Source organism: Magallana gigas, chromosome 7 (genome assembly GCF_963853765.1).
Source record: "Magallana gigas chromosome 7, xbMagGiga1.1, whole genome shotgun sequence".
Lineage (NCBI taxonomy): Eukaryota > Metazoa > Mollusca > Bivalvia > Ostreida > Ostreidae > Magallana > Magallana gigas.
The window spans coordinates 8,457,764-8,470,956 of NC_088859.1; the positions used below are offsets into that span (position 1 = coordinate 8,457,764).

Sequence of the window (13,193 nt, forward strand, 5' to 3'; positions counted from 1 at the left end):
CCCCCCCCCCCCCCCACTTTTTTGTGCAAAGTTATACATAAGTATAGCTGCAGGTCTTTAGCTCCCGGTCTGGAAAAAATCGGATGGACGACCTGGGAGCTACAGTGCCTCCCATAGTAAAAAAAGACTGAATTTACGGCGCACAAAAAATGCGCTAGTTTTGGACTGATTAACCTTATTTTCACACAAATTCTGTGAAAACAATTAGTACCATTAAATTCTTCAGACAATTTACTACTGATTTTGTTACTTTAGGCCTTACTTGCCTCAGACTTTCTTTGAAACATGCTAACCGACCTCGGAAAATAAAGTATATTAATTCACGTCGAGATCGAGAGTCGCCATTTTTTACATGTAAACAAACTGCACCACTTCACTTTACAGGGCTGGTGATCATGTTTAAAAGAATATCAGAGGCAAGTGAAGTGACGATATCTGTAGTCAATTGTCCGAGAAATTTTTAGGAATCAAATAATTGTACAGAATATGTTCGGAAATAATATTAATCAGTCCAAAACTAGCGCAATTTTTTGTGCGCCGTAAATTGCAGTTTTTGTGATCGGCTTCGGCCGATCACTGTTGTGTCCATATGAGGCATCCGGCAGATGCTTCCACGTGCGCACACATTCCGCTTGCATAAGTAGTCCTTATAAAAACTTGAAGTTTGGTTTAGTATTTATGTAACATTTTACTCAGTTTTATTTCAGTTCATTTACCTTAAGAGATGCAAACATACATAAAATACAGTTCGACCTGTTAATTCAAGAATGCACATTTTGTCTCACGCGTAAGAATTTCGATCGAAAGATTCATACAGTAATACAGTTGACCTCGATGAACTGACCTCAATCATAAGATGCTCCATGAACTAACCTTGATCTATTGATGTTGCATAATAGTAGCTAGGAAGACGCGATTTATAAACAAGGTTACGTTATAATGCGTCCTCGATAGCAAGCTATGATGGCATACAATGTTTTTCAGTGGCATTAAATTATTTTAATACAACTCTTTCTTCGTAATCATGTTAATGCTCTTTGAAGAGCCCTACTCAGTATTCTGAAGAAGAAAAAGATACATTTAATAATTACGTTAAAAATATAAAACTAGACAAGGAGTTTACGAACGGCTTTCCCCAAGTTTATTTCAAAATTAAATTTGTTGACGGTTTATAATGATGAAATTATGGTGTACAGATTCAAAATATTCTATATTTTGTAAAAATACAGTACTTTTTTAATTATTTTACATCAAACTGATCATGTTGATTGCTTCTAGCTATCAAATTAACATTATTGCCGATCATTCCTTTAAAAGGAATACTTGTTACCGCTTGGAAGACGGTATAAAGAGTTGAAATAATTTACAGTCTCCGGGCTGTGCACTTCCTCTCCTTTGTGATTGGTAGAAAATACATGATGTGAAAATTTACATTTATTTCATTGGTTGATATACTGTTCGGCACAAGGAAAATAATTTTCAGATGATCGATTTTACGTACGACTTAACAATTTTCGTAGATTTCAAATCTTAAAAAGTGAGAAAACGAAAGAACAATAAAAATGGCTCTTAGTGAAATTCAGGCTTTCATTTTTCTGTTAACTAGTTGAAAGCAATATTCTGTAACATTTCTTGAAATAATTTGTTCTTTTCTTTTTGTTTTGATTATACAAATACCAATGAAATTTGATACGGTATGGCTAATATCAGTAAACAAGTTTGTATATTAGATACGGTGAAACTAATATCAGTAAAAATGAATGATACTGAATGCAGTTGTGTTAACTTTGATTTTACTAGTGATACAGTCCTTCATAAGATCTGTTTTTACCTACTACGTACAGTTGATTTCAAATAAATAACACGCTGTAAATAATTTTCAATTTTAAGCACGCAGGCACATATTTTTAAAAAAAGAAGTTCGGCACGCTATTGCATGGAGAAGAAGGCGACATTTATATAAAAAAATAATTATATTGTCTTTGATATCTTATTGCTGTTAAGAGTTTGCTCTAAAGACTGTAAGCTTTTTTTAAAAAGCTAAACTTGTTTACTATGAGAGGCACTGTAGCTCCCAGGTCGTCCATCCGAATTTTTTCAGACCGGGAGCAACAGACCTGCAGCTAACATAAGTAAAGACCTTTCTTTATTTTGCTTGTCAAGATTCTTGATATTAAGTTTAGCGCTCAACACCCAATTTGAATTTGCTTCCGACTCCACGGTATTTAATCATTCAAAATTACGAACAAACATGCAAAGACATGGGTATGTTTGAAAGTGCATTAATAAATGTTGTTGAATATATATGCAGACAGCCAAACATTGCAGTCTTCGCAGACAAACAGACGAAAGATCAACTTACAGGAAAAACCTCACTCCAGATCTTCGGGGCCAGAAAAAAGTCGTTAAGATTTTATGATATAAATTTAATCGTTTTAAAGAAAGAATGCAGAAAAAAAGTAGATTAAACCATTTATATATGATTGCTTGCCAAATAGAACAACGTTTTGATATTGTACTGTTTATGATAATATGAAACAGGTGAAAATGTGAAGAATGGTATTGGTAATGTAAATACAATTATATACCGGTATACTTCGTAATGACACAAAATACATTAGATGTTTTTATTTAAGATTCGGAAGCATGATAGAGTTATCCTTCTTTGGCACAAAACCAGAATGTCTCTACTTGATCGATACTTCTCACATAGAACTAATTGTATTCTCAGTCTGGTTAAATAAATGTCTTCCCTAATCCAACATATTGTAAGTGCGCACAAAAATGGAGTAAAATTGCTAATTTAAAAAAATTCATATTCATCAGGTTTAACATTAAATTGTTTGAACTGAAAAAAAGTCAATGCATTGTTTTGTAAAAATTAAAAATAAATTAGATAAATTAACAAAATATAACAACAACAATAACTATATAACAAAGTTGTGCTATCTGTTGATAGTGGAATTATGTCTTTTCATGTGCTTGGCTAGGTGGTCGCTCCTCATGAAGCGCCTCTGACAGTGGTTGCACACAAACTTCTTCTCCCCTGTGTGAGTATACCTATGACGTGTCAGTTCATCAGAGCGCGCGAATTTCTTTTCACAGTTTTCCCACTTACAGATGTAAGGTTTTTCCCCTGCAATACGATCAACCAATCACGGTATAAATATAATGGTATAAATATATGCAAGAGTTCACGAAACTTTCGTTGAAATGTACGATATAAATGTATACTTAAGCAAAAGAAAGAATGGTAACTTACCTGTATGTGTTCGAAGGTGCGCCTTCAGGTGCGAACTCTTGTAGTAAGTTTTCTGACAGTCCTTGTAATGACATATATGACTTCGTCGTCTGCTTCCAACTTTCAGATCTTTTGCGACTCCAGAACTTTCAATTTTACTTTTAGGTGCGGGTGCAATGGGACAATATTTATCAAGCATCTGGCTTTTGCCGTCACAATATTGATGATGCATTGAACAATGGTTCACAATTATGAATTGTATGATGGGAAGAACAGGAGAACTGCTAGACGGAAGTGACGTAGAAGGCACATTCTCTTGGTGCGGTGTGTTTGGATTAGAATCTTTGGACTCTGTCGTCTGCTGAGGTGTTTCGTCCAATGTGAGCATTTCCCTCAGAGACTTCGTCTTCTTGGGTGCAGGTTCAGCTGTGACGTCGTCCTTCGTTCTTTTTGGTGGTCGAACTTCGCTTTCCTCTTCTTCAACGGGTATTGCTTGGCTTTCTAGGTTTTCGGTATGATTCAAAGAAACCGGCAACGTCCCCTCAATTTCATCCCTAGGAATTACTGAATCTTTTTCTACCCTAATCTTCTTTTGAAACGGTTCAAAGCTTTCGTCCTCTTCATCATAATCCTCATCCTCTTCTTCATCTTCTTCCTCGTCAAATGACGCCAAAAACTTTCGCTTGTATGGAATCGGTTTCCTATTACGCGGAGGTGGTGGGCCGTACGGAATGTTGGAAGAATCAATGAACATCTCCGGGGATCTAAAGGGGTTACACGTGGCCCCGGTTTTGGCGAGATGGTAGTTGGGGACGATGACGGATACTTGGTTGCGTCTCAGCATCTCCCGGTCAAAGTCGTCAGGGTCGTCAAGTAAGAGCTATAAATATACAGACAAAAGATTCACTGAAATTTCATGACCTATTACAATAGGGAGATTCAAGAATATTCATATAAAAAAGATTACATATTATAACACAACCTTTATAAATACAAAAACGGATTTTCGGTAAACTAATATTTCATATAATAAACATAGCTGCTCGTATACCCACCCTGGCGAGTTTGGAGGGCCTCCTCATTTTGGGATAGTCCGGATACGAAGACGAGGCTTCGTCGCCCCTGTAAAATCGTGGGCCCCGAACCGGGGACGCCCGGAGGTAGGGGGAGTACAGACGGTCCTCCTCGGACGAGTTTGATGCATTGTCTCTGTGATTGATTCGCGAAGAGTTCCGCATGGCCAAGAGGGTTTCCACGGCATCCCTCTCCCCTGGGTTGTCGATGTCGGGAACGTGTAAAACCATTGTTAATTTCCTGAAAATATTAAGATGGAAGTCTAGAAGTGTCGGATGATTTCAACCCAAGCGCTGCACTGCAGATACAACGCCACGATGTGTAGAGTGAAAAATTATCTAAGTATGTCGCCGCATTGTTTTGTTGTCAATTCCTATCGACTGTTTGTTTACCTGATGTGAATGTATGTCAAATAAAAACGTGAAACACCTCACGTAACTTTAGCATCTCTTTTTAACACAAGTAACTGATAACCAGGGCATGTACAGTTTGCACTTGAGATAACATAAAAGTTTTATTTTATCACAATTACACGCTTATTTATAACGGGATATTTGCAATTCTTTTTCCACGTTCAAATTTTCGCGCGAAAACTGTAGATTGGCGTGGGTGGCAACTTGCACAAATCGGTCAGTAGGTTAATTTTGAGACCAGGGTAAACCATTCTAATGAGGCGGACTGGACGCAACTAGCCTATGTCCATTTAAACGATTGATAAGAAGAAGATATAGGGTATTTCCGATGGTGTAATGAATGTGCTATCTTGTGTTACGTAATGTGGTTTAAAAGTAGGTCATCGTATAGCCACGATAACGCGCATGATTGAACTTGAATCCTTTCATGACCAGGTTGCTTAATTTTTTGACGCATTTATAACGGTAGATATCGATGCTTTAGTTATATTATTCAGTATATTTCACAGCAACTTTCTGCATCTGTGCATTTCATAACAAAAAATGTTTTTTTTGTGTGATTCCAACAGAAATACACGGGTCAATTCGAACAACTTAAATATAACTGATGTTTTTAAATACTAGTTATTTGTTATTATATGCATGCATCCCTAGTATTTATGCATTATCAATATAGTCAAAATCAGTTTCTCGTTTGGGTATATTAATTTTTCCGTGTGAAATGGTAAACATTAAAAGAACACAAATATTTATTATTTTAAAAATAAAAATATATAGTGAATTCCATTAATAAACAAATGAATTTTAAAGAATAAATTTTATTATAGCAATTAAATTAAATGATTACTACTTACTGTAAGATGTCATGTTCCGGCGCGGCGCAATATTATCATAACAATGTAATTGCACGGAAAATTATTTTAATTTTCATCAGCCGTGGTCTGCATGCTTGAAAATCTACGGAGAGCCGTTTTAGCCCAAAACCAAAGGCTTTCAAAGCACAGTGGTAATCGGTAGTCGCACTGGAAAATTCATTCCTATTTCAATTCGAAGATAAATTTGAAAGTGTTAAATTATGAAAAATTAACAGAAAATACACACTAAAATTTTATTAAGAAAATTGTGACTCAACCAATGGAACCAAAAAGGGGTAGAACAAAGGAAAGTGATGAACGACACGAAGACAGAGACAAAAATTAATAAATTATCAACATTTCTCTTTCAGCCTTTGGTCTTAAGGTCATAACTAAGGGGCCTTTTTAAGTAATATGAGATATTCAAGACCTTTGGTTTATTCAAAAGGTTTCCAGAAGTAGAGAAAGCATGAAAACTAATGATGAAACAAACAGTTTTCTATTTTGAGTTGACCGGTTGTCATCAAAACCAATAGGAATTGTGGTAACATGTTTCACTTCAAAAATTTAAACGTGACTAAAACGAAATTGTACATCTACATATCAAAAGAATATAATAATCCTTGACCTTTCGATCTCAGACACAGATCGAAATGGTCTTTTTAAGAACATATATAGATCAGTGTCAAACGTACGTATCTTAGCATCTGTAATTTTTAACTTCTGACATTGATCTTCAACCCTGTGTCCTTGAAATCGATAGTTTTCCTCCTTAGGTCATAAAAAATTGTGATATTAAACATGCATTGCAAAAGCTCAAAGGGTTTTAAATAAATTGGCCTGAAACGATAAAGCCTAGCTGTGACACATTTTGACACAGAGACATTACATCTTTTTATAAGTATTTTGTTTTTCCTTTGAAAAAAAAAGAAGAAAATAATTCTACGTTTGATTTCAAATCATTTTTTTTTTTAAATTATATTTCAAAATAAAGATTCCATTTTTTGAATAATAAAAGTTTTTAATTTTAGTTGGCTTCCGTACACATGTATCTCCAAAGTTTGTAAACAAAATAAGGGTTGGGCGTGGAAATCTTAACCAATGAGAAACCTCTTTAAATGTACGGTCGTCCAATCAAAACCAGTTGTCAGTGTGATCAGTGTCTGATTCTATGGATCGGTATACATGTGTTTTAAGTGACTTTACAAAAAATGCCTGATGAAATCGCCATTGACTCAGGAGGTTCGTCGATGGTACGTGATATGAAGACCGTACCAACGGACATGCCCTTGCTAAGGTCTATCCAAGTTCTCGAACGCTATTTCATGTTGTAATGTACAGTATACATGTATATCCACGTGCTCTATTTAGTCTCGCTGGAACAAGCCGTCCGTGCATGACCTACAAAAGTAACCCCTTTTCCGTTATACAAGCTGGGCGTGCCCTCACGGTTCGACTTTGATCGGACTGGTGTTTTGCGGGCAATGTTGAAGTTTGTACTCTGACTTCGCATATTAATGTGTCCGGACATATATCACAACCACGTGTTTGTGATAGATACAAGACACTGCACATTAATACGATTATATAATATTCGTTGTGTTTAGATAAACATTTGTACTACGATTCAGGTACGTTTATATACGTCCCTGCTGTGATCGGGGTGTAAAAACGACAATCAACAATCTTTTAAAGGGAATATACCCCCCCCCCCCCCACCAAATTCACGGTGTTTATGCCAATGCTAATTATAAAACTTATAAGAGTCACTATACGAAGGCGGTGCACGTTCCCTCTGCGTGCCTTCATCAATTATTCTTATTGGGCTATAACCCTGACATAAGCCTCTGACATTTCCGCATATTTTTTACCTTGATGTTCTTGTTCACCCACGTAGGTGGAATGAATTTCACGATATGAACAGGGCCTGGGGCCAAAGTCTTGGTCATCTTCAAAGTGAATAGATGAATACATTTCTTGCACATCTTAATTCGTGTTCAGCATACCAATTGCTAAATATTGGAAAACTACGTTGATAAATAATATAAAATAGCATGAATTTCCAATATAACTATTTTAAACTGTTAAAAGAAACCTCACGATTTCAAATTAGAAAACTGCATTTACCACTAATAGTTTTCAGAAGTTACGCTTTGATCGTGTATGACCAAGAAGTATTTTCCTCGGCCACAATAAACATACAGATTAAAGTTCATTAATTTTACTCCTGGGTAAGGTGGCTGAATGGTCAGCAAATTAACCACCATGTCCACATCAAATTTAAGATTGTGATTTGCTTAAATAGCTATGAACTATTAATAAGTAAAGAAAAAATCCACATATTTTGCCTTTTAAATTTTGGTATTTCCTATATTTTTTTGTAGAGCTCTTCTTCTAAAGGAGATCAATACAGTCTAAAAATAGCCACGACCATCAAGCCCTCTTAATTAAACATAGAAATCATCAACAGCAAAGCCTGTGCTGAGTCAATCATCAAGCCAAAAACACGGGTTACTCTCGTAATTTGCTTTACTATGATCATGATACATCATCCACCTGTCCTGTTTGAACACATACTGACATAGTTTACCCAATGTTTGGACATTGTTTTCACCCAATGTTTGGACAGTCTTTACCCAATGTTTGAACATTGTTTTTATCTAATTAAATCACAATGCCAGTCATAAAGACGTGTTTCATGTTTTTATTCTTTTCAAATAACCAAAATATAAAAATGAACTCATATATAAAATAAATATTTAAAGTAACCAATATACAGACTTGACATGTATATATATATCATGTATGTACATAAGTTGGGACAAGAAATATTGCATTGTATCCAGGTTTCACCTGCTGAGAAACATCAAATCTTACAATGAACTGTACATGTCTTCATCTCTCCATTGATTACCACAGCTAATTAAAGTACTATCAACAAACTAACGAGCTTAGTGCACTTGAGAAAATCAAGCATAATTATAAATGTAATCTGTGACACTTGGACTACGACCTATGTCAAATTCTACATAATATTGAATACAACCTTATGATACACATGATAAAACCATGTAATCAAGAAAAAACAATTGGAGAGAAAAATGCCAACACCTTTTATCACAAAGAAGTAGGTAGCACTTTTGCTCTTAACTCAATGTGTGAAAAAGGACATTACATATTGCACATACAATATAGCCACTTTCATTCAAAGTGTCTGAATATTTACAAAACATTAGTAGCACCACAACTCGGAGATGCAATACACAGATAAACTAGTGGGTATTGTTTTTTTTACAAAAAAACACATGTCTCCCCTTCTCCCAAAGGATTGTAATATGGGGCAATTTTAACAATTGAAAAAGAATAATGTTACCCAGACCCATTTTTTTCTTAATTTGACCTTGAGTAAAACATGGTCAAGGTCATATATAAATCAATAGTACACCTAAGTGTATTATTATTGTTCTTTGTTTAAAGTTTGAAGTCCTTCTGTCAAAGTATATTCAGGAGTTGAACAATGAAGTTTTTTCTAATTTGACCTTGAAAAAAAAAATAGGTCAAGGTCAAAAATTTTGGTAAGGTTCAACTAGGTTATATACCATCTATCCATGATACAAGTTAAAAGTCTGTATGTTAAAGGAGTCTTGTGTTATGGTCCGGACAATATTTTTTATGAAAAGCTTGACCTTGAAGAACAAAATAGGTCAAGGTCAAAACTTTTGGTGGCGTGCAATCCTTCTCAATACCATCTACCTATGTTCCAAGTTTAAAGTCTTAATGTCAAAGGGTATTAAAGTTATGACCCAGACAAAATTTTATTATTTTTTTCTTTTTTCTTAATTTGACCTTGAGTAAAACAAGGTCAAGGTCAAATATTATTCAATAGTACACCTAAGTGTATTATTATTGTTCTTTGTTTAAAGTTTGAAGTCCTTCTGTCAAAGTATATTCAGGAGTTGAACAATTAAGGTTTTCCTAATATGACCTTGAAATAAAAATTCTAAGTTAAGGTCAAAAAATTTGGAAAGGTTCAACTAGGTTATATACCATCTATCTATGATACAAGTTTAAAGTCTGTATGTTAAAGGAGTCTTGTGTTATGGTCCGGACAATATTTTTTTATGAAAAGCTTGACCTTGAAGAACAAAATAGGTCAAGGTCAAAACTTTTGGTGGCGTGCAATCCTTCTCAATACCATCTACCTATGTTCCAAGTTTGAAGTCTAAATGTCAAAGGGTACTAAAGTTATGACCCAGACAAAATTTTATTATTTTTTTCTTAATTTGACCTTGAGTAAAACAAGGTCAAGGTCAAATATTATTCAATAGTACACCTAAGTGTATTATTATTGTTCTTTGTTTAAAGTTTGAAGTCCTTCTGTCAAAGTATATTCAGGAGTTGAACAATGAAGTTTTTTCTAATATGACCTTGAAATAAAAAAAATAGGTCAAGGTCAAAATTTTTGGTAAGGTTCAACTAGGTTATATACCATCTATCTATGATACAAGTTTAAAGTCTGTATGTTAAAGGAGTCTTGTGTTATGGTCCAGACAATATTTTTTATAAAAAGCTTGACCTTGAATAACAAAATCGGTCAAGGTCAAAACTTTTGGTGGCGTGCACTCCTTCTCAATACCATCTACCTATGTTCCAAGTTTGAAGTCTTAATGTCAAAGGGTATTTAAGTTACGGCTTGGACAAATTTGGATGAAGAAGAATAAGAAGAAGAAGAATAAGAATAAGAAGAATAAGAAAGTCGACAAAAACAATATGTCTCCCCTTTGAAAGGGGAGACATAATAAATTAACAGGACATCACAAATGCTGCAATAGAAAGGAGGTAAAGAGATAAACATACTAGGTACTTTGACCTGTACAAAAGAGAGACAGTTGGGACTTGCATTGCATACCCCCATCTCAAACGACATGATTATAATAGTAAGGACTCAAATAGGACTCCAAGGACTTGTAACCTTGTCAAAGCTGCAAGAATATAAAGTACTTAAATCTCAATGAAATATGAAATAAATAAATAAATTTAAAAAGTCATAAATACAAGTATATTGACAGGCAAGCTTTATATTTCAGAGATATTCAGTCATGAGTAGATTAAGGCCTTAGAATGTTCTCTGCAATGTTGATACAAGTGCATGAAAATAATAGAGATGAAGTGAAGTCTTTTCCTTATCGAGTGGCATGTCTTTTCATGTGCTTGGCTAGGTGGTCACTCCTCATGAACCGCCTCTGACAGTGGCTGCACACAAACTTCTTCTCCCCTGTGTGAGTATACCTATGGCGTGACAGTTCGTCGGAGCGTGCAAACCTCTTGTCACAGTTCTCCCAAGTACATGCAAATGGCTTCTCTCCTGAAACAAAACACAACCTCTGTAAGAAATAATCTGATGATATGTAACATTTAATCATTTTAAAAGTGTTTAACCTTTACAAAGGTGTACCACTCCTTACCATTATAACAAAATAGGCTGAAATGTGTCACAAATTGCAGTAATACACCTACCTGTATGTGTTCTAAGGTGGGCTTTCAGGTGGGAGCTTTTGAAATAGGTCTTTCCACAGTCTTTATATATACACATATGGTTTCTTCTTCTATTTCCCAAGCTCTCATCTTGTAAGCAAGTATCTGGTGAGTTGCTAGGGGGTGGGGCGGGAGCTATGGGGCATAATTTACTCAACCAATCAGTCTTGTCTTTGTCCGAACACTGTACTTGATTATTCACAATGATCACCTGAATCAAAGGGGTACTTGCTACAGTGTTTAAGTTCTGAATTGTTGCAATAGTTGATGTTGTCACTGTGCCATTTTTCTGCATGTCTGTCTGTCTATCTATCATTGGCTTAATCCCTAGCAAAGAGTCAGTAGTTTTGAGTTTCTTGGCCTCTGTATGAGCACTCTTGGGCTGCAATGAGGGCCTCTTGAGATGAAGTTTGGGTTTAATTGGTGGATAAGGGATGTTTGTGGAGTCGATGAACAGTTCTGGAGTCCGCGATGGGTTACTTGTGGCACCCGTTTTGGCAAGATGATAGTTAGGCACAAACTCTGATGGCACTTCCTGGCTTCTCCTCATGGGTTTGTAACAGAAATCAGTTTGGTCTGCCAGTAAGAGCTACAAAATTTGCATTGAAAATTAAGTAAAAATCTATCCCCAATAATTTTATACACAAACAAGTCTTGGTCTACTACAGTACATGTGTCATTGGACTTTGGAAACTTACCCTTGCAAGTTTAGAGTTCCTGTTAAAGATGGAGGGTTCTGCTGAGTTTGACATCGAGTCCTCATCGCTGGACTGGAAGGAGCTAGTGGGGGAGGGGGTGCAGCGAGACTCATCCTCCGACATGACGGAACTCTCATCCCCACTGCCAATACACATTGAATTCCTCATTGACAGCAGTGTCTCCACTGCAACTTGTTCCCCTGGGTTGCTGCACATTGCCATTGTATCACTTTGAAGGACCATACTGATGCCACACAGCTGAAAATGTACCGAGATACTTAAAAAATAAATACTTGTTACCATAGCAATTACAAATACATCTTATTTTACATGTTCAACCTAAATGTAGTTGACCCGATTTGTATGACACACTAAGATACCGTCAGCTGACCTAGTAATAAAGTTTAAACTAAAGTTGATAGCATTCCTTTATCAGCTAAAGGAAGATCAACGTGGAATTATTGCTGCTCGATTTCGGTTTCTTTTCTTTTATCATAAGTACAGACATGTTGATTTTTTTTATTCAATAAACAATAAAGGGAGGTGGAAAACTTATGTAATCATGAAAAATAGGCATGAAGCAGCTGCATGTAATATTATACAATATCTCAGTTCTGGGAGGTCTATCGGACTCTCCGTTGTGAATTTGGCTAGCATCAAAAGGTTCATGACCTATTGACAGCATTTCCCCCGAGGCAGTATACTTGACATAACAATTTCACACTTCAACGAAAATGTGTGTATTGCCTAGAGCTAACGACACAGGCTTTCACATCAAAACGAAATTAAAATATTGGAAAGGACCACTTTGAAGTTCGGAAAAATATCACAATGGCCTTCATAACAACGTCTACACACACCCAGTTTGAGAATGGTTTTAATTATAGTACTGTTATAGAAAATTACGGGAAACGAGACACCTTAGATTGCCGAGCGTTCTCTCGATTAACGCCAAATAAAAAGGCCATTTCTTTAAAGAAAATAAAAAACTTACCTCTTATAATGTTATTCAACAAATTTCTTCCAAATAAAATATCTCACATCATTTCCAAACATTGCAATATGTGAAAAACATCAACAAAAATATCACCAGCACACAGTATGCTTTGTGTTAGGGCGGGGATTTTCTTATCCAATCAAATTAGAGGGGTACGGTAAAAATGACCAATGAAATGAATTCCTTCGTGTGATCACTAGCTGATCAGAATGTCGCTTGCACGTGTTTTTATTTTGATTAGGCAACGTACATCCGGAACATCTCGGGCCTTTCCCAGAAAAACACTGAAAACATAGTTACACAATTGTGTTTTTCTGTGAAAAGCCCGAGGTGTTCCGGATGAGGCAACGTATGGAACTCGATGCGTGTCATTTATAATTA

At 35.7% G+C, this 13,193-nt stretch overlaps 2 protein-coding genes across 2 annotated transcripts; both read right to left on the minus strand.

Moving 5' to 3' along the window:
• Positions 1–2,460: 2,460 nt before the first annotated feature.
• On the minus strand, positions 2,461–5,705 carry LOC105335688 (uncharacterized). Its single transcript, XM_011439719.4, has 4 exons — positions 5,583–5,705; positions 4,297–4,555; positions 3,263–4,121; positions 2,461–3,136 (listed from the first exon to the last, which is right to left on the minus strand). The coding sequence occupies exons 2-4, from the start codon at positions 4,543–4,545 to the stop codon at positions 2,946–2,948; spliced, it is 1,299 nt and encodes a 432-aa protein (XP_011438021.3). The 5' UTR covers positions 4,546–4,555; positions 5,583–5,705; the 3' UTR covers positions 2,461–2,945.
• Positions 5,706–10,583: 4,878 nt separating this feature from the next.
• LOC105335689 (Krueppel-like factor 5) lies at positions 10,584–12,949 on the minus strand. Its single transcript, XM_011439721.4, has 4 exons — positions 12,810–12,949; positions 11,816–12,073; positions 11,100–11,706; positions 10,584–10,947 (listed from the first exon to the last, which is right to left on the minus strand). Exons 2-4 carry the CDS (start codon positions 12,056–12,058, stop codon positions 10,766–10,768), a joined length of 1,032 nt encoding a protein of 343 aa, XP_011438023.3. The 5' UTR covers positions 12,059–12,073; positions 12,810–12,949; the 3' UTR covers positions 10,584–10,765.
• Positions 12,950–13,193: the final 244 nt, after the last annotated feature.

Bases quoted from the DNA above. Each gene is read 5' to 3' on its own strand.
- LOC105335689 (XM_011439721.4), bottom strand. From the start codon at position 12,058: ATGGTCCTTCAAAGTGATACAATGGCAATGTGCAGCAACCCAGGGGAA. The intron at 11,707-11,815 runs GTAAGTTTCCAA...CAAATTTTGTAG, and splicing joins GGAACTCTAAACTTGCAAGG to CTCTTACTGGCAGACCAAAC. The intron at 10,948-11,099 runs GTAGGTGTATTA...GTTTTGTTTCAG, and splicing joins CCACCTTAGAACACATACAG to GAGAGAAGCCATTTGCATGT.
- LOC105335688 (XM_011439719.4), bottom strand. From the start codon at position 4,545: ATGGTTTTACACGTTCCCGACATCGACAACCCAGGGGAGAGGGATGCC. The intron at 4,122-4,296 runs GTGGGTATACGA...GTATATTTATAG, and splicing joins GGCCCTCCAAACTCGCCAGG to CTCTTACTTGACGACCCTGA. The intron at 3,137-3,262 runs GTAAGTTACCAT...ATCGTATTGCAG, and splicing joins GCACCTTCGAACACATACAG to GGGAAAAACCTTACATCTGT.